Raw genomic sequence first — 24808 nt, 5'->3', positions numbered from 1 at the left:
AGACAGACCTGATCCTCTTGCCCCCATTTTCTACCATCCTACCAGTTTTCATTATTTTCCTCAAAAGGTGATAACACACACACACACACACACACACACACACACACACACGAGCTTCCAATTAAATTTACCATTTTGGATGGAAATAATATGAGATAATAATACACAGGAAGAAAACTGAACCCAAATTTTTACATTTTCCTGCTTCACTATAGTTATAAAAATTTAAGAATGCAAAAACTGTAAGTTTTAAAAACTCAGCTTAAACTTTGAAATACTGTGCCGAAAAAGAATAAGTGTGTTCATATTTAAAGTCACTTACTTGCTATAAAATCAGGAAAGAATATCACCATTAAAAATTAAATAGTCCTAAAACAGTCAGTCAGGAAGACACTGTTGGTATGAGAGGACTTCATTAATTTTCAACACTATTTCCAATGTCCAAACTTGTCCTGAAATCCCAGCGCTGCTCACTTACTAGAAACGAACACAAATTTAAAAGGGACATAGCACATCTGATTCAAAAGGTTTCCTCTAGATCAGTTTCCAGTTTTAACATTGATATCCTATCTAGAATTGAACTTCAAAATGTGAAACCATTCACAGCTTTAAGTCACAAAGACAGCAGTGAAGGAAAAGAGTACATTCTCTTGACAAAGAATGCCAGAAAAGGCAACTTTTAAGGGAAAGCTCTATAAAAAGAGACATTTGGCTAAGACATGTATGGTGTTACCAGCGCACTCTGTCTCTTGCCCTCTGTACCACAAGACACCCCTGGACAGTGTTCCGATCTCTGAGTATGGGCCTCCAAGCGAACATCTGGGGCTGTCTGCATCCTTCTCCTCTTGCAAACTCCCCTCACTCATCCTAAGCGGCATCAGCATCGTGGACAGTCATTCTCTCTGAAGATAATCTGTGCGCAGGGTCAAACAGCACCAGGACTCTCAAGAAACAGTTGTGTGAGTTAATGAACCAGCGTCCCCGCATCTCCAGGAGCCCTCTTCCACCTGGCCTTACAAATGCTGGGACTGAGAGCACGATACTCCCAAAGACAGCACTTTGGTGTGCTAAGGACTTTAAACTGAAGGACATTGGAAAAGTCTCACAAGCAAGGTCCCTCTGATCTTCTCTATCCCCCTGTCTCCCATCCCTCTTCCTCCTCTGAAGTGAATCATAGAAACCAGAATTCCTCCTCCCCAAGGTGGAGTCATAAAAACTAGAACCCTCTCTCCAAAAGCAAGCCAGAAAACCTACAAACTGATCTAGAGGAATCACTCTCTTCCTTCTCCCTTCCCCCTGAAAACCCTCATTCCAGGGGGGTCCTGCCCCATCACCAGGCGGAAGGAATGCTACACAGAAAGGCCTTGCTGGGGTTCCCCGCTTGGTCTGCTGCCAATAAGGTCACAGTTCTACATGGCTGTCCATACTTCATTAAGTCTAAGCATAAAAACAGTTTTCCCTGGGGTTTTGAATATTCATCTTTAAGGGCTCTCACATCATGTAAAACTTTGATTAAATACATTTGTTATGCTTTCTCTTGTTAATCTGTCTTTTGTTAGAAGTGGTGGCCATGACCCTTATGATGGGTGGGGAAAGTAATCACACCTGTCCATCCCAACACAACTCAGCAGGAGAAAGTTCATTTCCCCAGAGCCTCTGGGACCGTCTGCTCAAACCGTCTAGATCCCTCCTTGGCTTAGCTTTCAAACTGGGTACTTCCCCACATGGGAGTGTTCTAAGGAAACTTTTCTACAGGTGCTCAGATAAAACAAAAAACAACAAAGGAGAAGAAATCAGAAAGAAAATACATCACACACTCTCATTTCTTTCTCCCACCAAATATGTTCAAATAAAACTAAAAACTCCAGCAGCGTCTGGGGAACTTTTTATTTCCCTTTCCCCACATTCCTTAAAATTGGGGTATCAGCACTCGAGGAAGGCAGAAATTCCAAATTCCAGCACTTCAGACTACCGTGGTTTTTATTAGAGAAACTTGAGATTTTAGAAGGGTTAAAACAACACTGAAAGCCAGGCTTTGGGGATAAGAAGATCCCTCTGCTTTGGGTGTATCGACCATTAGCTTCATAAAATTTTGGGAAAATAGTGGCCATTGGCATCTATTTGCCAAATAAAGCATGGACCAGCCCACTGAAAGGAATCCACAATCCAGTTCAATTGCAAAAGCATCTTACTGAGCAAAGTACCAGAAATTCTTCTAGGTAATGGAGAGTCGGACATGAGTGAGACATGAGGCAACCCAGCAGAGGGGAGAGGACAGAGCACGTAGCAGGTAGGGAGGGCTAGTGTCTACTCCAGAGGCTCCCTCAGCGCCAAGCTGAGAGCCAGCAGGTCTGCCCTGGGATCCAGCAGGGCACACTGATCTCCTGGCAGAGCCCAAGCAGAGTGCCTGAGTCAGGGAGTGGGTGTAAGACCAAGAGGGCATTGCATCGACAAAGAGGAGCCACCCAGCTGAGAAAGACTAGGTGACATGTGTGTCAGCTGCAGACATCAGAAAAATAGACCAATAAAACCCAGGGGCAAGGCTGGAGCTTCAGCGCGGCAGGGGCCAAGGTAGGACCAGAATCCATCCATAGATGCAGGCACCATCTTGATGTAGATCCAGGGACTAGCTCATGAGAGCAAGTGCTGTGTCCACTCCACCACAGCCAGCCACTACCTAAAGGCAAGCAGGGGACCGGGAATGGAAATCAGAGGGGCTTAACAATCATCACCAAAGACAGGTTTACCTAGAGAGACTCGAAGGTACTATGGGGCTAAGATTGAAGGTGGATTCTGTACTTAGTTATCCTTTTCTCTCCTACTACTTAGAAGGGTAGAGGCTCCTGCAGGATATGAGATGGTTATAGAGGAAAAAAACCTTTATTTTTCTCTTGCACATCTTAATTGCAGTGGACAGTCCCACTGACAAAATAAGAATGGCTGTAAGGATATGCCAGGCTTGGAGAATGAACAAGGCAAGGGTGTGGAGGACAAAATAAGAATGGCTGTAAGGATATGCCAGGCTTGGAGAATGAACAAGGCAAGGGTGTGGAGTTGAGAATATGAGCACCACATTTAGGAATTAATAAGATTTTCGACTTCACTGCAGAAGAGAGTTTAAGAACAAGACCCTCAAAGGTCAGGGCAATATGGAGGCTCACGGTTCCCTGAATATGGAGTCGAAACCTTATTATTTGACTTTGAACTCAGGTTTGATTTGCAAAACAGCAGCATTTTTTTTTTCTGAGTTAAAGATAATTCTGAATTTCAAATTAATGTCGCGATTCACCTTCGATGCTCTAGTCTGCAGATCTTGTCTTTTGTGCAGAAATGCACTAGCAATTTGACTACCAATGGAGAGAGGAGAGATCCTTGGGGTAAAATAAATCTCATGGACAAGAGGAGCTGCATTCATTATATGCATGTTCACGTAAAAAGTGATCAAAATGAGCAAAATCACAAAAAGAGACACATAGTAAAACTGTACCACACCAAGGGATCGCATGGTTTTACTTTCCACCGGACTGTAAACCGTCTGAAAGAAACAACAAAAAAAGGGCTGTCTGGGTTGAATTTCAGCTCATCGCATGAGGAATTAATTACCTCCAATTTCAAAACTAGCCTTTCTGGGGTTTGCTTTCAGTTTGAGATATTTATGACTTTGAATCTTTTTTACATCAAATTAGTAGGGTTTTCTCCTTTTATTATCTATGGTACAAAAATGGCTATATCCTTCCCCATCATACAGCACTGAGGTCCTCATGACCTCATTGGGAAAGGTGGCTGTTGTCAGGAGCCTCCACTACCCATCCATCCCCAGCAAGGGTCAGTAAGGGGGCACCTCCTCACCACGCGTACTTCTTCAGCAAAGGAGGGTGAGAGCAGATGCCGGCTCCCCTCAGCACTAACTGTGTCATGTGTCAGGCAAGGCAACTCTGCAGCAAGCACTTTGCAATGGAGTCGCACACTGATGGCCAGGCCTACTCCTTCCAGGTTGATCTACATGTATGTCCTTCAAAAGGAAACAGACTTTATCCTCTGGGACCACAGGCAACTGCAGGGCACAGGCTGTCTCACCAAAAATTTCACTAATTTAAATGGGAATTCCGTCTGGCAGTTGGGAATGACTTGTTTGAAATTCAGTGGGACAGCGGTCCTACCTCCCAACTTACAGGGGCTTCTGAGTTCCTGAAACGTTGCACACATGAGGAATCATCTGCAGTTCCTTAACCGTGCTGAGCTGTTTCATGTCTTTTTCCTCTACCTGAAATAGCCTCACCCACTTAACCTTCACTGAACTCCTACACACTCTTTAAGACCCAGCTCAACCACCACTGCTGAGGCTTCTCTGCCCTCCGACAAGGAGGGGGCAATTTCCTCCTCCTCTGAAGGAGCACACAGCCCTCCCATTTACGGCGTACATCACTGTTCACTGCACTCACATGTCAGGAAGTCGGTCAGTGCCCACACTTCTACCAGGGACTCTAAGAGCCTTGAGGATAAAAGGTTGATTATTTGCGTGGCAAACAGTAGGTGTTCACTCAAGGCTAATTGAATGTGCCAGATCCTAACAGAAGGATGAAATGACAATGGGGCAAGCTATATAATCAAGTTGTCTCGGCGGATGTGCTGTGCCGTGGACTTCAAGTACCAGAATGGGGTGGTAAATGAGGTGGTGGAATGCTCACGTGAAACTCACGTCAATGATTTAACTGATAGATACTAATGATGAGAGCATATTAATTCAACAAAATATTTGAGTTGGTTAAACAGAGTCCCCCAAAATTAACTTGTTAACTAATCATAGCTGCCACAGTAACCTACAGGAGACACAGTCTCTGTGCACATAGGAAGGAGGCAGAGAGATTCAGAGTCTGGTTGACTGAGGGTGGTTCTGAGGGAAGCATCAATCCTCAGAGTACCAGCCAGGCCTCAAGGCATGAGAATCATCCAGCAACAGATCAGAGTCTCTGGGGGTGGCCTAGGTATCTACATATTAAACCCATTCCATGGTGATGCCCCTGCATAACAGTTTGAAAACCTGTGCATGAGAGAGTCATCTCCCTGCTATAAATTTTGACCTTGAACTTGCTTCAAAAGTAAATTTCAATCGAGAGAGTGAGATCTTTTCAATAAATGATGCTGGGGCAATTGCAAAGCTACATAGAAATAAAAGTAAATATTCACCCCCATCACAAACCATGTACATGAATTCAATTCCAAAGCGTTTGCAGATATAAATATAAAAACAAAACAAGAGTGTTTATGGAAGAAAACAGCATAGCTATACAACTTGGAGTAAGAAAAGATTTCTTAATGGGTCACAAAAGCAGTAAATAATTTTTCCTTCAGGAAAAATACATACACATTGGAATATATTAAAATTAAGAACTTGTGTTATCAAAAGACACCCTTAGGAAAGTGAAATCTAAGCCACAGGAAGAATAAGAGTTATCTCTGAGACAGACAGCATACCAGACAAAGGACTTATCACAAGAATAAAATTTAAAACTCTCATAAACCAATAAATAAAAGGCAACTTTATAGTAAAATAAACAGACTTGAAGGGGCACTTCACAAAAGGAAATATATCAATGGCCAATAAACATATGTAAAAATGTCCAGCATCATTACTTATCAAAAAAGTGAAAATTAAAACCACAGCGAGATGGATCAGGACATGCTCTCCCCAAATTATGGCATGTCGGCATTTGAGGAATCAGCAGAAGCAGGAAGCCCTCGCTGACTTTCCCCAGCCACTCTCCCCTGAAGGAGGCCACAAAAGAATCATCCAACCATCCTCTAAAGTAAGTTTTAGAGCCTCATTCCATCAGTCTTCCTTAGAAGAAATTAAGGCACAGAAGAATCTGGACGAAACGGCCTCTCTGTGTTCCCCCCGCTTTGTTGATGGATCACACACCCTTTGCTCGCCGGTCATACTTCTGCATGACTGTCCATTAAACATACGCAGCTTTCTTGACTTCTTGGGGACTTCATTTCTGGATCCCTCAGTGTTACGTCAAACTTAAATAAGTTTGCTATGCTTTTCTCTTGTTATTCTGTTTTTATTACGGGCGTCTTAGCCATGAATCTTTAAATAGGTGAAGGAGAGATATTACTGCTTCTTCCCTACACATCCGACAGGATGGCTGAAACTTGAAAGACTAGCAATGCCAACATGAGTAGCAGAAAATGAAAAACATCTCTTCCTCTACCCATCTTAGGTTCCTCAGTGGGGTCTGTAAATTAGACTGGCTAAAGACAGATTAACAACAGAAAAGCAAAGAAGTTTATTCGCATGTGCATGGGGTTTACACACGGGACTGTCTAGTGACGGGTCCTAAGGGTGGTTAGAACTCAGTTTGAGCTTCCTGGTGGGGGAGACAAGTTACAGGAAGGTGACTGGGAAAAGTATGGTCAAAAAGGGTTGTTCAGTAAAGTGTGTTGAGTGGATTTAAGTTGGCGCTTTCTCCATTGATAAGAGTTGTTAAGAATCCTCCTCTTCTTGGTATGGGAGAGAAGACATTTCTACAAGTGGAATTTTCTTTATAACATAAATTTGCTTTACAATAGGAAAACTTGTGCGCTGTTTTAAGGGCTTTTCCTGCATCTACTGGTTCTCAATGGCCTTTAGCTCAAAATAATCTATATGCCAAAGAGGCAAATGGGGACAAGTGGATAATCTGGTGACCCTCAGAGAGGTTATGGAGCAACCGGAGCACCTCATACACCACTGATGGGAGCAAAAATTGGTACAACCATTTCTGAAAAGTGTTTGGCAATAACTCCCAACATCAAGCATATGCATATGTACTTCATGGTCCAGGAATTCCACTTGTATGTACCTATCCAAAATAAATACATACATATGTTCACCAAAAGACACATACAAAAATATTATTAATAGTGGCACTATAGATAAGCCAAACATTGGAAATTAAAATATCTTTCAGTAGGAGAATGGATAAATAATACACTTGTACAATAAAATACCATAAAACAGAAAGACCTGGAGAATTGCTGCATGGGTAAATGTCACTCACATTGTGCTGAGCACAAAGAGCCAGGTCCTAAAGAGTATAGACAGTGTGATTTCATCTATCTGAAGCTCAAAATCAAGTGAAAGTAATCTATGGTGATAGAAGTCAGAACGGTGGTGACCTTAGGGGTTGTAGGGAATGAGAAGGGGTATGAGGGACACTGCCATGTTCTATTTCTGGCTGTGGGTGCTGGTTCCATGGGTGTATTCAGTATGCTGAAATTCATCAAGCCGAACACTTACAATGTGTGCACTGTTTTTGGGTATATGTTTACTTCGGTAAGAAAGGAAATGTGAAAAAGAAACTCCTAAAACCAGCCGTCATCTGAACAGACGCTTTGGCATTCGCATTCCACAGCCTAGTACAGTGTTCTATCCAGCGGCACTGCTGAGCTGGACTTCCCCCAGAAAGCCACTCTTCTGTATGATTATAACGGATTTCTGCATTTATATGGCGCCTTTCCTCCATAGAGATCAAAGGGCTTCTGCATAATAAAAGATAGCATATCAAACGCAGCATATCAAATGCAGTTAGCTCTGAGGGAATAAAAGGGGAAAACTGAACTCAGGGACATATAATCGAGGAAACTTACAGAAAATAAGTAAAACAAGTCATAAAAACTGTATGTAAAAACAATCATAAACACCAGCTATCAGAAATTCGCTTGTGTGAAGTAAAAGGCTCATTCTCTTGAGGTTGCTTTCTTGACAGGGGACGGACGGAGAGCAGCTGACATTCAATTTAGGACTTAGACTCCTAGGCACCACATGGCAAGATTTCTCTGGAGTCAGCTTGGCACCTTACCGCAGTAAAACAGAACAACTAAATAAACCCTCTGTGCTGCTGTTCAGAGAGCTTTCATATGTGCTTTGAGACACAGACTCACTCGCTCTGACAACTAATTAAATGGGCCTTGCTCATATTTATGAAATAAATATCCTATTGCTATATTTTCCTGAGGCACATAGAATTATATATACATCACTTTTCATGTTTTACGTCGATATTCACCAAATGTATTTTTTCTCAAGCTTTAATTCTTGAAATTTTCTAGGGAAAGTGTGTACAATGAGGAATTTTTCACTGACTTAAGGTCAGTTTTGAAAACTGTGCGGTGTGACATTCTGGCTCGGCAAGTGACCCCAAGAGATGTTTCCATTGGCCTAACAAATGATTCCCTTAGCTTTGTGGATTGTGAAACAGGGGCTCAGGCATCTCCCTGTAATCTCTACACATGTGGAAGGAGAAAAAGAAAATAGGTTGCCTTGAATAATTTAAATTGCCCCTGTTCAGCAAATGGGTAACTTCAATAAAGGGAGTCAGATAAAGAAAAACAGAGTTTTACTTTCACATATATTTCCCTTGGGAGGTAGGACAATGGTCAGTGATGATGGCCAGGAGGAGGAGGAGGAGGAAACTGGCAGTGAGCATTTGATAAGCCCTTTAAATAGGTAACTTCATTAAATTCTCACAACAATCCTATTAAGTTAGTAGTTTATTATCTCCATTTTACAGACACAACGAAGGGGATTTTCTTTAAAAGAAAGTCTAACTAACTTGCCTGAGATCACGCTACATAGGTGATAAAGCCGAGGTGTAATCCCAGACCACGTGACTGCGGAAGTTTTGCTCTTCAGCCCGGAAGTGGATGGAATCAGGTGGAAGGGGCACCTGGGCATCCCATGGTAAGGTTTTGTGTTGGGAGATGGCCTTTCCATGTCCAAGGGATCTTATTTTTCAGGGACAGCTCTGGCAAGGAGCTACTCTTGTCATCTGTGATAAGCTTTGGAGTGTGCCCTTTTTGAAGATTTCCAACTTGCCCTTGTGTTCAGGCTTTTGGCCTAGCAGCATTTACAAGGGGTTCGCTGGAAGGTAAGTTGATGTTCCTTGAAAACCCTATGGAACAATCCAGATTTCCTCTATAGGCAGTAGCAATGATTCATTCATAACAAGAGTGTTGCTAACTCATTCAATAGGAGACCAGTATTCGGGGGAAAAAAACAACAGCTAGGAGATTTTCATCTGAACAGGAGGTCACTTTAAAATTCAATTTAGTGACACCCTTGTGAGTTTTCCCTGGCACCTAGAATATATGGGCTAATAATTGGGAACAGCTGCGTGTCTTGACTGGAACCACTCTATTTAAACAGCTCCAAGATTACACCCTTGGCCTCTGCTTCTTTATATACTTTGGAAATAAACTACTATGGATGCCCAAATGTATTCAGACAATGGAAGAAATGATTTATGGAGACTGACCACATCCAGCACTGCAAGCCCCATTCATTGCTCTGGTTCAATCATCACCACCCATGCAATGGAGAACAAACTGACAAGGTCACACGGTTACTTATCCCCAGGAGTCACCCTGAAAAAAAGTTACCCTCAGATCGAAGCTCTTTGTCATGACCTTCACTCTAAGACACAATCGTTGCATTTTGACTCCAGCGAACACCTTAGTTTTCAACTTTATTCAATCTGACAATCCCAGAACATTTTATTTCTGGTGGGCCTCAAATGAAGTCCTAAACAGTTAATGAAATTCCTTTAGGATATGGGATTTATATGTTTTAACTGGACATTTGAAAAGATGCTTCAGTTTTTTCGCATTTGGGCAATGTTATCCAGTTTTATTTTTCTTCTGAATCATTGATTCCACAAAGATTTATTATATGTTTATCCTGAGCCAAGTGCTCATCCCTCAAAATGGCCTGAGCTAAATCTCTTCATGCCAAACACACTTGTAATTGTCCTTCTCCAGTGTAAACATCCAGCAACAGAAAAGTGATAAAATATAGCATGGCATCTCCACTTGGAAAATATATTATGGGCCCACCGACAAATATGATGGCATCTACAGGATTATGAAGGAAACTGGGAAAATCGCAATGATATTAAGTTTAAAAGGAACACATTGAATAGACCCATGATGACAATGATGTAAACTTCTAACAGGAAAAAAGGTGGAAAGGAAATAAAACTCAAAAGGAAATATTCTGTATTCTGAATCTCTTCCCAAATATTCCGGAAAACCACATAGACCAACGAAATGTACAAGTAAAACCACCAGTAACCCAAGCCTACGGCGTAATATGAGGCAGAGAATACTTCAAACTTCAAATTATGTAAAACAGGTAAATAAATGACTAAATTCAGAAGAACAAGTGCAGAAAAGAGGAGAGGAAAGCAGGGGAGTAAGTATGGAAAACTCCCCACCACCGCCAGAATGTCTCATCCCGAATGGGAACACTGAACACAGGTGTGAGACAATGGCTACCGAGAATTACAAGCAAGGAGATTGAAAGTCTGCAGGAAGAGAGGTAGGAATCTCTGGAAGCCATAGGAAAAGGATTAACTGGAAAGGGCAGCCTTCAGAGATTTGATGTTGAAGAAAAACAAAAAAGAAATAGAAATTAAAGTACTGTAGAAACAGGAGAATCACAAAATCAGAAGGCAAAGCGCCTCTCCCCAAAAAGGGGTCAATGTTGAATGAAATTGCACTTCACAAACAAACAGAAGAATATCTTGAATTCAGAAACCTCATGTACCACCTGGTCCTCACTTCCTCACCTCTCTCTACATGTGACAGTAATGGCTGCCTGGTCCAGGAAAGAAAACATCTCAAAACGAAGGGTAAACAGCGCCATCTCCATACAAGCGACTGGAAGATGAAAGCAGATCATAAAAAACCTTTTAGCTGATGAACTTTCTTCCTCCCCAAACAATAACAAAGCATGAGAAAATGTGAACACCCCATCTTAATGAAATAACAAGTACTTGGAGATATGGAAGAAAAAACACCCCAACTCCGGAAATGTAACCTATGGCATCACTAGGGGTATTTTGGCCAAAATATTTAATTTGAATAGAATCATTCGGAAACAGCCAGACAAATTCAAATTGAAGACTATTTTACACAAACAGCCTAGACATGAAAAATGTTATTATTACAAAAGAGAGAGAGCAGAAAGACTCTTCCAGATTAAAGGAGACTAAATGAAGTCAAGTCGTTAAATGATAGTAAATGACTGATCATATCACGTGTAGTTTTTAAAAAACTATAAAGCTATTGAAATTATGGGGGAAATATGACTATTATAACTGCATTGGTTTATCAATGATTCATTTTATGAGGGGGAAATATGATGTTTACAACTTTAGAATGGTTCAGAGAAATAATACGGCAAGATGCTCGCAATAAGTCAATCTAGGTACAGACAATGTGAGTGTTCGTTGTACTGTTATTTCAGTTTTCCTAGTTTGAAATTTTTCAAAATTAAAAATATTGAAAAAAAATAGTGAAAATTATTTAAATATGTTAGAAAAGAAGGCAGGGGCCGATGACCTGGGGGAGGGAACAGAGTCATGACCAGAAGGGACATCAGGGACTTCTGGGGCTGGTGGTGTCCCCACTGCTCTGGATGCTGGCTACCTGGGGCTGTTGAAACTCAGAGAACTGTAAATACACATTTGAATTGAGCCAGACTTGCGTTAAAACTGTATTTATGGCTGGGCACAGTGGTTCACGCCTGTAATCCCAGCACTTTGGGAAGCCGAGGTGGGTGGATCACAAGCTCAGGAGTTTGAAACCAGCCTGACCAACATGGAGAAACCCTGCCTCTACTAAAAATACAAAATTAGCCAGGTGTGGTGGTGCATGCCTGTAATCCCAGCTACTCGGGAGGCCGAGGCAGGAGAATCACTTGAACCCGGGGGTAGAGGTTGCAGTGAGCCGAGACTGTGCCACTGCACTCCAGCCTGGGCAACAACAGCGGAACTTTGACTCCAAACAAACAAAAACCCGAATTTATTGTTTAAGGCAAGAGTCATGAGATTAAGGAGATTTCGTTATTTTATTTAGTTTTCTTTTCTGTACATTTTTCAAAATGTCTGTTAAATAACTCACATTTATAATTCAAATGCTGTAAAATAAATGTCTTAAAGTTTAAATCTTTCATTTCATCTTCAGAGATGCAAGAGAATGTGATGGTCTAAGGTATAACATGGTGTCTCGGTTCCACTTCCTGTCATTCGGAAAAGGCTTGATCTGGGCACCTCTTGAGTGGAAACGTCCCTGCTTTTCTGTTTATACCATGTGACAGCAAGAGAGGTTCGTATTCTAAATATTTCCCTTTGGAGATAAGTGACCGTATTTCATGATGGTTAAACAATGGCTTGTTTAAAAATACATTTAGAATATTTATCCCAAGTGATTATTGCATTTGAGTCTATGCTTTTCTTCAAGCTCTCTTATGTTTTCAGATTGGTATGGAGACGCCATACCCAGGAATCTAGGAGCGAAGTGACAACTAGGTTGGCAGCAGCCTCAAGAGCTGCTGTGTTCCCTTCCTTGCTCGGGCAAAGCTATCTGCAATACACAGTATCATCAAATCCAGCTAAGAAACCTGTCCTTCTCATTCTGTTCACTCATTTTAGAACTAACCTCATAACATTACCCTGCAGATTTTATTCATTATCTGCATTTTTATGTAACTGCAGGGCAAAGATGAAAACGTGAATTAAAATAGTGTATCTCTGTAAGCAGGTACATCTGTGTAGAGAAGAACGCAAGTGTTTATCAGGGAAGAAATGTCAACTTTTTAAAAAAGATTCTAACCCAAACTCTGTCTTAAACTTTTTGATAAAAGTAAAAAAGATAGTCCAAGCACTTCTAAAACATTAAAGAGCCAAAACTGGGCAGCGTCCTTGTAGCGTTGACATGAGAGGTGAATGGCACGTCACTAGGTCATTCTCAATATCCTCTAGAAAGTTCCCTGGGTGTTCTTCCTTCTCTGACCACATTTTTTGCAAAATTATAAGCTTACCTATTTTTCAAACCTTCATTGAATTAAAAGCTTTTGAATTATTTGAGGATGAAACAAAAAACGATTAAGAGAATAATTCATCTCTTAATGGACGTAATGTAAAACCTTGGCCGTCTCTTTTCATATTAGCATGCCTCTGTTCAGAGCTCACTGGGTCTGGGGTGGAGCAAGGGGACGACACCGACTCAAAAGAGAGAGAAAGTCTTTCTTTTTTTTCTTTTCAGGTGAGAGTTTAGCCCTTGCTGCGCAGTCTGGAGTGCAATGGTGCAATCTCAGCTCGCTGCAACCTCCGCCTCCCAGGTTCTTTTCTAGTGGAGGCCACATCAACATAGACCTTGTTCAACCAAGTCTAGAAGGGCTCCATTCAAAGGCAGCACTGACCCTCGCACAGTCTCAGTCTACTCCTCCACAAGTCGCTTGTTGCCTGTAGATTTCTAATTCTCCAGACCATGGAGAAAACTTAAAGGAGAATAGTGCTGAGGACATGGGAGAGTAAGCTTCGAAAATCCACCTGATGAAGATACTGGCCGGAGCAATTACCATCGGTCTTCAGCTCCGCCCATCCCAGAGACGCAGCACATTCATCGGCAAAGCCTTCATGTCTGGGACATACTCATCTCCTAGGGAAAGAAGTAAATTAGACACCGGCCTCCTAGTCCCAGCAAAACGCCATTTTCCTTAAAGGAACACAATGCGGTCTTCCCATAGAGATGGACAGAAATACTCAGCCAGGCACAGGGAGGGAAAGGAAACACTCTCGAAAGATCACATGGTCCATTCCTTACCTCTGGTTAAGATTAAACCAAAGTTATCTTTCAAGGAGCAGTTACAGCCTGAGTTTTAAAATGTCCATAGAAAGAACTGTATTTCTCCTTGCCCACAAATTTCTAAAAGTGAAAGAAACGTATTTTCTTTTTTCTATGTAAACTTTTTGTCAGTTCTTGATAGCAACGGATAAAATTTCCTGTAATATCCCACAGACACACTCAGCCTTCATCCGCTGGAGCCTGGTATTCAGTCCCAACTCGGATGAGCTTTCTTCACACTGGGTAATCTTCATCCCTTATTGATTCCTCATGTGCCTTGCATTGCATGTGAAGATGTATTCCAAGAGGCATCGAGCAGACCTCTCCACATGAAACTAACTCCAAGGGTCCTGTCACCTATTTAGGAGTCAGCATGGTGGTCCCCTTTGGGGGGTGGTGACTGGAAGGGGTCACGCAAGTGTTGCTATTGTTCTGTTTCTCGACCTGGGTACTGATTCCATGAGAGTGTTCTCTTTGGGACAATTCATCCATCTCCGTCATTTTAATTTCTTACACTCCTCCATATGTGCGTTACTGTAGTTAATGAACTGTTAGGAAAATGTTTGCAAGAAAACAACAAAACAAATCGTGTCATCTTCTGACTTCACCACACAGTAGATGGAAACCTTAGCCTCGCCCACCTCTCAGGATTGCTGTGAAAATCATTCTGATAATGTCAGGGAGGAGCTTTGTAAACTGTGAAGCTGGCGGTGCCATTGTGGCGGGTAACATCAGTCCTGAGCTTCTCAAAGGGCTGTGTTTTGCAGGCCTAGCCTTGACCAGGGTAATGTATTTACAGTCGATAGGCAGACAAAGCAGAAGGAAGGAATACGTGATTTACACATTGTCAGACCACAGTTGGAACTTCTGCTGCCCAACCCTCTCTCACCCACAGTCCCAAGGCAGATTATTTTGCAACTAATTACTTACAGATGTGAAATCATTTGGAGTGTTATGGAAATAGCAGAATGGATCCTGGAATGGGAGGCGCTGAGTATGGAGTAGACAACATCACACGATTATTGTTATTCCCAGCTGGAGGCCTTATTCTGTGGCTCTCGGTTCTGTCTCCCTCTGATATAATACTACGGAAGAAGTAAAAACTGTATCTCATTAAAAACAAATCTAGATTGTATTTTCTTTCTTAATTATTCATACCCTTAGTACCCGAAACTGAAAATATAACTTTAGCCCTTCCATTATTTTCAAACAGTTTTTAGCTTCAACCAATTGGAAAGAAGACAAATTCTTCAGGAAAAGTGAGACAGAAGGGGCATTATTTCGAAACAGAAGGAAGCAGACGGAAAATAATGAAGCACTTCTGAAGCAAGAAACGGAAAGAGGAAACCCTAGTGGTAGGAACTAACGGCGTGGGATTCTCTCTCTCTCTCTTTCCCCTTCCTCCTTCTCCCTCACCCCACCCCCTTACTCCCTTTGCGAAATATTTAGCTAGTGTTTGAAGCATTAGAACAGAATGGCACCATTATTGCTTTAAGCAATTATTAAACAAGAAGAGACACTTCTGGATTCTGGGGGCAAAGGACAGAGCTTGAATCATACATTCCTCACAAGTAGGAAAGGAACAAAGATAGAAGAAAAAGGTTTGCTTCAGACGCCACGGGAGTAAGCTGTTCCCACAGGAGCAAAGTCCCTCAGACAACAAATAACCCATGTGGAAGCCTAACTTAGGGGACTCGGAACTCAGTGAGGAATACGTAGATCCTGAACCCCTTACTTCTGAATTATGGCTTAATTCGTGTCTACAAGTAAATATTTAAAATCAGGCACGCCAGTACTATGAATTTCTCTCTGTTGGTTTAACATTACAAACAACTTTGCTTATAAAGTAATTACTGGGCACCCCAAAACCAATAAGAAAAACAGTTTACCTACAACAGAAGAAGTAACCCCAGATGCAAGGAGACAAAAAGTAATGATTTCAAAGTCAAAAGGGAAAATGTTGTTGTAAACAGCATTTTTATCAGGAAAATAAATCATTTTAAACTAATAATCTACTAATGGGGAAAATATTATTCACTGAAAGTTTGTCAAAGAAGAACCTGTTCTGTTCTTGCTTCTAAGAATTATTAGAAGATATCTTCTAGGAAAAAAAAAATCCAAACCAGAGATCCAAAAGAGGAACGCATAGAATACAAATAAAAGGGATAAATAACAAAATGAGAACATTCATAGGTAAACCTAAAACTGTACAGATAATATGACCAGCACTTCAAACACTATCATGCCTAAGTAGAAGTGTAATATAAAAATACTTTCAGTATGATCATCGGTTTTTCTTTCTGCTAAATCATTCCCATCTGCCAAATAAACTAAAAGCTTCTGCCATCAATTTTCCTAAATTTTAAGAAAATCTTGCTGTAAAATAACACAACTTGGTGCAAATTGATTGTTTTTGAAGCAGTGACACATTCATGGTTCCCTTCTTTAGGGTATGTTGGAAATCTTGTACAACAAAAAAAATTACACATTTTTTCTTGTTGAAAGAGCTACAGACTGAGAGACTGGAAGAGAACTTATGTTGATATTTAAGAGGTACATTTAAGCCAGGCTCAGTGGTTCAGGTCTGTAATCCCAGCACTTCGGGAGCCTGAGGCAGGTGGATCACTTGAGCTCAGGAGTTTGAGACCAGCCCAGGCAACATGACAAAACCCATGAACTGAAAATACAAAAATTAACTGGGCATGGTGGCATATACCTGTAGTCCCAGCTATGTGGGGGGCCGAAGCAGGAAGATTGCTTGAACCCAGGAGGTCAAGACTGTAGTGAGTTAATATGGCACCTCTGCATTCCAGCCCCGGCAACAGAGGGAGAACCTGTCTCTAAATAAATAAATAAGCAAACAAACAAACAACAAAATTATCAAGAATGATTAAAAATGAAGAGATGAGTAATAATATACCAGAGCAATGTTTTCAAAACAGAACTAGATGTAATATATTAGTGTGACCGAAATATAACTCAGAATGAAAATACTAAACACGACGAAAGGAGGTCACATTGACAGAAGCTGCAAACATTTTTGTGAATCTTTATTCACCTGAAGAGTAGCATATAAAGTAAAAATTTTACAAGGATAAGGCAATATCAACAAATCCAATGTCACGATGGAAAATTTTAACATAATCTCTCACAACTCACATCAGGTTGGGCATGTGTGAGATTTCAGAATATTTGCCAAAAAACGGTGATGTAATGCCCCTTACAGAAAAAAACTCCATAAACTTTAAAAGCAAAAATCACAGAGGGCTCATTTCCTGATCATAATAAAACTAGACGGTAACGTTCAAAAGATAGGCGGGAAAATCCCCTTCGTTTAGAATGCATTTAATACTTCTTTTTAAATAACTTGCACACAGGAGGAAATGAAACCTGAAATCTCACAATACTTTCAATGCAGCATAACAAAAGTTGTGGAATGTTTGCATGCTTGTGTGAAAATATCTCATGTATACCATAAATATATACACCTACTATGTACCCACACAGATTCAAAATAAAAAATTATTTTTTAAAACATTATGGAATACAGCCAAACTGGTACTCAGAGAAAATTTTATCATCTTAACTAGATGTATTAGAAAAATTTTTTTTAAATGGCCAGGTGCAGTGGCTCATGCGTATAATCCCAGCACTATAGGAGGCCAAGGCAGGCGGATCATGAGGTCAGGAGTTCGAGACCAGCCTGGCCAATATGGTAAAACGCTGTCTCTACTAAAAAAATACAAAAAATTAGCCGGGTGTGGTGGTCTGCGCCTATATTCTCGGCTACTCAGGAGGCTGAGGCAGCAGAATCGTGTGAACCCAGGAGGTGGCGGTTGCAGTAAGTGGAAATTGTGCCATTGTACTCCAGCATGGGAGACAGTGCAAGACTCCATACCGCGCCCCCCCCCCAGAAAAAAAAGAAAGAAAAGAAAAAAATATTGAATACAAAAGAATTCAGCTAAAAGAAGGTAGAAAAAGACAAAATTAAACCTGAAGGAAAATAAAACCAGTAAATGTCATATTCCATTGTCTCTTTATCTCAGTTTGAACACGCCTTCAAGCGCGTGTGCGTGTTTTTTTCAGAGAGTTTTTGTTTTGTTTTGTTTTTGTTTGCCTGGGCTATTTGCTGCTACCTCAATCATTTTTCTAAAAATTCTTTCCAGAGTTTATAGATCATTTTTTAAATCTTCAAGATGTTGTTCTTATTCATTCTGCAGTATTTTCTCATCAGCCTAGATTGAAGTTTCAAAAACAATGTTTCTTTCCTTTACAGGAAGAGTCATCTAAACTCAGTATTTGCCAACACCCAGCGATACACTGAATTCCCATAGCTCTGCTGTTTTGCTCAGACCTGCACATAGGCTAATAGAAATTCCTCCCTGCCCAGTTTCAGGTCAATAGTGGGCACTCGTAAGTATGACTCCATTGTGATGAGGTGGAATTATTTACTCCCTCTGCTGTGAAGACTGAATTGGAGATGGGAAATACCTGATCCACATGGGGCCACCAGGATCAACTCTGCTCAGGGTGGATGCAACTGATAATCATGGCTGCCCCATTAAGCCCACATTCAGCCTCGGACACAGTTTTCCCTGCAGTCTTCATTATCTGTCAAACATTGTCGTATAAGATGAAACCTACTTTTCTACCCTGTGTTCTACCCAATGGACCATCTGCAAACTCCCGCCTGTGTACGCTGTGCTCAGAAACCTGCCCTTGGCAGGGGCTCCCTCCATGCCGCCCCCCTGGCTGGCTTCTGAAGCTGCCTTTTCTTCCCCAGTACCCCTTCCCTTTAGAAAATTATCCCTTTCCTCCAACCCAATACATATATATAGCTCAGAGGTAGAAATTACCTTTTTGTGTTTTTAAAATTATTGTAACCCTCACATCCTTTTGGATATCCTCAGTGACCCTCAATTGGGTCATAATCTGAAACTGGGACCCAATAACCAGCCTTTCATTTAATTTCTGTCAGGTTTCCAGCACACTGACTTGAACTCTGTCTGGAATGATCTAAAATTAAATTGCCCTTGTCTTTGCCCTTTAAAAAATAAAGTGTCTGTATTATAGCTGCCCACTACCTATACCTTAAACATGCTAGACTGAAAAAGTACATATAGACCAATAGTGTTTCAATGAATTTAATTTCCTACTTATTTCCTGAATGTCATCCATTAAAATGACTAGTTCAGAGAAAAACACCTCACACTCTCCTATATTTGGATCACTAATAGTGACCGTAAGAAATCCATCTCAAGGAGGAAGACCTTGGAGTCAGTCAAAGCACGGAGGATTTTTCCAGAGAGAAGCAACAGAAAATGCAAACGGATTAAAGCAAAACAAGGGGGGTTTGTTGGAAGGGCACTGAGTAGCTCACAGACTGGAAGAGCCGAAGCTGCAGGGACCAGGCTGGTTCCAGGCCCTAAGGGGCATGAATCCGGGGCCCAGGCCTGGCAGCCTCTCCATGGCACCCTCTCGGCTCAGCACGGCTCTGGACTCCTCTTTCTCCACACACCAGGACAGATCCCTGTGCTCCTTGTATCACAGATCTAAGACAGAAGGACCTTCTCCATCAGCCCATTCCAGTGTTAATCATCCCAGGGAAGGTCTCTGATTGGCTTTACTTGGCTTATGGGTCCCTCCATTAGCTGGAGATGCTGGCTCAGAGAGTGGGGTATTCTGAGGGTCCAGGCCTTGATTGTTCCTCTGTCCAGCCCTGGGGTCTATGGGAAGAGGGTGATTGAGGGAGTAATGGCGGAGGGGCATCCAACACCCACAGCTATCACATTCGTGCCACATCCCTCACACATAGCAAAGCATCTAATCCTGAGCACAGGATTGAACTGGGGGGAAAGGAAGGACACTGGGCACCAGTGACTTTGAAGACAGCCACTGCAAGTGGGGGAGGCCAAGGACACCAAAAAGAATTTCAGCTGCCTGGGACAGGCACCGAAACCAATGAACAGGGATGTGTGAGGAGTCCACTGCCCATCTCTAACCCCACGCTCGGGACTAAGGCTGTGGTTGGAGAACCTCTTACTGATGTCATCATTTCGCCCACTGTGGGGCTTCCTTATCTTTCTTCAGCCTGAGGGCTTTCAAGTTTTCACCAGGTCTTACTCCGGCTTTTATTGACACCCTGCCCGGCCCACACACACGCCGCATGCTTACATTTCCTCTCCAGCAGGGCTTTGTAGCTGTTTTCTTAGCTGTTTCCTACAAATGTGCACTGAATCTGTTTTACTCGACACAGTCTGGGCCTGGACAGAAACTCACCCCTGGGCACAGCACTGATGGTAGGGGCATCAGACAGGTTGTCCATGGAAAGGTCCAGAAGTGCTCTTGTGTGATTCCTACTATGTGCTGGGAAGGACGCAAAGTATTTTCACTTTTATTCAATGTAAACCTCACAACAACCACATGACTAGGCATTATTATCTCTGCTTCACAGACAGGAAAATGAGGCTCAGAGAGCTTAACACTGTGACCAGGGAAGGGCAGTTCAGACCGCAGGCTGCCCACTGCAGAGCCCACGCAACCTCCACGCGCCACCTCCCCCGTCCCACACACTGCAAGGACAGGAGCCTTTAGGCTCTGTTGGGTCTTGTCCTCCTGTTTTTTGGCAGGGAACTTTAGCCAAAATTGAGCTTCCTATCCACCAACCTCCCTACCAAGGTTCAGGCACTCCTAGGTGAGGCAGGGACTTGGGAGAGCAGGGAGTCTGCAGGTTTCCACTGGTGGATCTCCGAGGGAGAGCGGCCGGTGTGAGGAAGGTGTCCCACGCAGCTTCCTGAGGTGAGGTGGCCAGACTGCTGGGGACCAGACGGAGGCTGTGCAGGGCTCGAGTCAGCTGTGGATTCCCAAAACAGTCTTCAGGTCTCAGATCTAAATTGTGAAGAGAGGGGCCATGGCACTAGGTGCAGCACTGCTCTCACGAGCAGCAGAAGATTCTGCGGGCAGGGTTGGCAGAGTGGAGCGAGGGCTGGATAGGCAAACAGTTCTGATGTCCAAGTGACAAACTCCAACTCACACGGAGGAAAGGTAGGCTGCAGGCAGGAAGTCTCCCTTTTATTCACCTCAAAACCATACAACCCAAGATAATTACAGCAACGCAGTTTTTACAAGAGGAAAATCATTTTTCCTCAGAACCTATAAAGTCTACAGAAAGGGATACTGCAACTATGCCTTGAATGCTTTGTAAGGAAGCAATTCCAGAGAGTGTGGGAAGCCACGGCCTGTAGTAAAACCCATAAAGATAACCAGAGAACTGTGTTTTGGCATTTACCTGGTAAAGAGTGCCTCTATATCCCTATATCAAGGGTTTTCAACCCTCAAAAAGAAAAAAATTAACTCTACCAATTTCGCCATACAAAATTGTTCATGGTATTCATGCGTTCCCCACCTTCTAAACCTGTCAGCTGAGTTATATGATTTTCTCCAAGAAATAGTCCCAACGCCCAGCCCCTCTTCCCAAACATCTGACAGTTTTCTCAGAAGAAAATCGAATCAAATGCTTTTAAAAACATTTTTAAGTCCTTTCTTAAAATATTTTCCAAAACAAAACAAAAGCAAACCATACAGAACTATTTTCTAGTAAAACCAGTGACTACATTTCCACTTTGCCTTAGCAGAAGGCAATTCAATCAAATCCGAAGTCAGAGTGAAGAGAGAGGGTGTTCTGTGAGGACAATGCTTCCGGCTCACAAGTGGCTCTTTCAGGAATTAAGCATTTGGGGGAGTGGCTTCCCTAAAGCAGATTGTCTTAATTCACAGGCCTTGTTTGGTTTGGTTAATCCCAGTTTGGGCCATCCGATTGGGTCACACCAGGCTTTAGAAATGGTTAGAGTGCGGACCATGCACCCAGCTGAAAGGTTTCCTTGATCTTTTGTCAAAAACCAAAGAAATTCTTCCTAAGGCTAAAATGAAGACTTGGCCATCCCTTCATTCAAACCCACCCCAAAAGCAATCACAAATCAGTCCAATGCTTCATTGACATCTCTCTCTCTCTCCTTTTTTTTAAAGAATGCTTGAATAGTGTGGCCTTGTTATAAGCCGTGTACATTAACGCCAAGGCACAGAGGCCACTTACTCTTCCCTGTCTTCCTCTACTGCAGGTTAGTAGTGCGTTACTCCCGGCGGGAGGGGTGGGACCACCGGTGCTGTGGCCCGGCGTCCCCGGGGCTGGGCAGTGGCCGTTCTGTAGTCAGTCAAACACCGAAGCCCGACTGGGTCATTCTGGGATGGCGAAAACACAGGATCTGGCCGACCCAGAGGGAGAAGGCGAAAGATGCAGGTCCACCCGAACGAGGGAGCAGGCCACCCAGCAGTCAGACCCGGGTGAGGTCGCCGGTGGAGCAGGCTGGACGGGACAGAGGACGGGACAGAGGCCGGGGCGAGGAGGGTGCGCTCCAAGGTGGTGCTCGCTTGTGGCTCATTGTGCAAACAGAAGAAAAGGACGAACAAAGCCTTCCCGTTCCCTCCAAGATTCCGAAATAGGTGGAAAGCAGCGATCCCCGCTCTTCCACGTGGTCGGTGGAACCTTGAAGAGTGAACGTTTCTCAGGGCTGTGCTGCTGCTACTGGGATTGCTGAGCCAAGGGGTTTGTGATGGCTCCAGGCAGGGCGAGCGCAAGTCACCCCGAGGACGGAGGAAGTCAGCCCGCGGGAAGGGCCAAAGAAAACCCACCTGTGACAGTGCACCTCCGCGCTTCTCCTTCTTTAATGCCATATTCCGTTGCAGCCCTGGCAAGCCGGTCTGGCCCGCACTTTCTTCTCCACAGTTTCCAGCCGACTTTGTAGGTAAATCTCTCCTTTCCCTCAACACGAAATACAATATCTTTCTGTGATGAGAGGAAATTCGTTCCATTCTACGCAGTAATTAGCGGCTGTGATTCCCCATTTTGGTTCCCCTGTTGCTCACTGGAACATCCCCAAGAAGCACAGCCTCCCTCTCCAGGCTCCCTTCATAATCCCCGTCATGGGAACATTATGCGGGGAACAACGACGGGAACAGGGGTGGCCCCCACAGTGTGGAGCATGTCAAGGTCGAGTTCCTCTGTATACACCACATGCTTCCACCACACAGCCAGTGTTCCCTTACCATCTAAAATTGCATGGAGCTGGAATTGCGTTTGGATTTAAAAAGAGGGGACTTTCTGAGGGAAGGGGCCCTGCACTGCTACTGGATGAGTCCAGGCCACCACTCTGAAAATTGGACTCAGACGGCCGAGCAGCCTACACGCATGCTTAGCAAACCAAGCCTCAAAATCCTGCTTGGCCCTGCTTTCTGCACACGTGTTCCTCCACTTCATGATGCCTGCTGTGTGTGGGAGCCTGTGAAAGGAGCTAAGGATGCAAAGGTCAACAGGTCATGAGGCCAGAGGGACGACATTTCACCCTTTGGGGAGGACAAGGTCATTAAAGCCTTCGCAGAGAAGGGGACACTAGAGCCGAGCCTCAAGGGATGAAGGTGATGGGAAAGGAGGATCCAGAGAGAAGGAAGAGCCGGCTGGCACAGATTGTGACCAAGCTGAATATCACCACCCTCAAGTCGCCTGCAGGGCCAGCGTGGGCTGGCGGTCTCCCGGGGATGGTGCAGTTCACCATGCTTCCCTCCTCTCTGTGGACCAGTCACACAGCCTTCTCTCCTTTCTCACCAGCCGCCTGGTCGCGGGGCCTCAGGCACTTCCTCAAATAAGCTTTCCCCACTCTCCAACAGAAGTCAAGTCCCTGCAAAGTGCAGGGATCTGCAGCATCCAGCGTGCTGCGCCTCTGCAGCGCTCATCAGAATGATGCTTCTGTAGTTGGCTGTGCAATTCTCTGAGTAAAATCTATTTCCCCACACTTGGCTATAACCCCATGAGGGCAGGGAGAGGTCTTATTTGGGGCGTGCTATTGTATCCCCATCACTAAGCACAGTGCACGGCACAGAGTAGACAATAAATAGATGTGAGATGAATGTCCGGAGGGCTGAAATAATGCATAAGTGAGGCAGGAAACCATGCAGCTGCATCCAAAGGGGTGCAGTGTCACCAGAGGAAAGGGTGTGCCTGGCGGGTAGGGGATGCCCTTGGAGGGAACCAGAGGAAGAGGGGTCATGAAGGAACTTGGCTCCACTAAGGATGTGAATTTGAACTTGATGCTGAAAGCTGTGAGGATCTGCTGAAGACTCCGGCCATGGACTGGCTGTCTGACAAGCAACTCACAGAAAGCATGCAGTGTGCTTAAGTGTTTAGGACTTTACTGAACTCACGAAGAGAGAGTTTGATCCTTAAGGGACACAGGGGTAGGACGCATTGTGGTTTAGTCATCCAATTGAGTTCGCTCAACAGGCAGTAAGTGCAGTGTATTGTGAACCATAATTATGCATGAGTTTAATTTGCTACTCTAAAAAATCTCCCCAGAATAATCAATTATGCTCTGATTTTTTTCAAAAGCCGAAACATTTGAACTTGTATACTTTAAATTTCTCTTACCTGCTTTTCGCACCTCATTATCTTTTGTTCTGTTTCAATTTGAATTAAATCCTCCACAAATGTGCAAATTAAATGGATTTGCTTTTGTTACATGGCTGAAGTGGTTTTCATGTGGATCTGTTCTGCTTTGCCTATGTCTCATTTCTGTGTGTTTTAATCATTATTTGACAAGGGATTTTTAGCTATAATTAAAAGCAGCTAATCACATCAAAAATTCAAATGGAAAGTTTTATAAACCTGTAGCACATTACAAAAAAATGTAAGTAGTCCCAATGTGAGAGCTGGGCTAGTTTTCACAAATAAGAATCCAAACTGTAGAAAAGGTCTCGAAATATAAATTGTTGAAGAGAAAAGGCCCAAATCTGAAATTAGCCTTTTAAATATTTACACAGCAATAAAACACAGAGGAATTTTAGAGGAACCCAGAGGTAACCACGGTAGCAAGTGCAATTATTGAAGTTTAATTTGTTGATAAATTTAAGAAAGATTGTATTGATTTAAGGGTGACTGAGCTGAATACCTGGTTTCACAGAAATGTGATTTTAACATTGAATCAGGATATGTCACGGTGAATACTTGACCTGTGAAGCTTAAGTAACTTATTTCTGACAAAGTTCAGTGACTAGCATTTTAAAATACCTAAAAGAGAAAGAAGATCTG

At 43.0% G+C, this 24808-nt stretch overlaps 1 protein-coding gene across 27 annotated transcripts in view; it reads right to left on the bottom strand.

Annotated features, from left to right (window-relative positions):
• Positions 1-24808, bottom strand: part of BBS9 (Bardet-Biedl syndrome 9) — a 749186-nt gene that overhangs the window by 233957 nt on the left and 490421 nt on the right. For 4 of the 27 annotated variants that reach the window (XM_054236991.2, XM_078342169.1, XM_054236980.2 and 1 more), the window contains one exon: positions 14796-20559. The exons of 3 other annotated variants lie outside the window; for them this stretch is intronic. In XM_054236991.2, coding sequence (XP_054092966.2) covers positions 20342-20559 — 218 coding nt within the window. In that variant the 3' untranslated portion in view covers positions 14796-20341. Of the gene's footprint in view, positions 1-13772; positions 14757-14794; positions 20560-24808 lie in introns of those variants that run through there. 20 more of the 27 variants (XM_078342167.1, XM_078342178.1, XM_054236976.2 and 17 more) reach the window with 8 other exon arrangements.

The sequence above is a fragment of the Callithrix jacchus genome, chromosome 11, assembly GCF_049354715.1.
Source record: "Callithrix jacchus isolate 240 chromosome 11, calJac240_pri, whole genome shotgun sequence".
Taxonomy (NCBI): Eukaryota; Metazoa; Chordata; class Mammalia; order Primates; family Cebidae; genus Callithrix; species Callithrix jacchus.
Note: the sequence above shows the minus strand (reverse complement) of the source record. Positions and strands in the feature narration are given on the sequence as shown.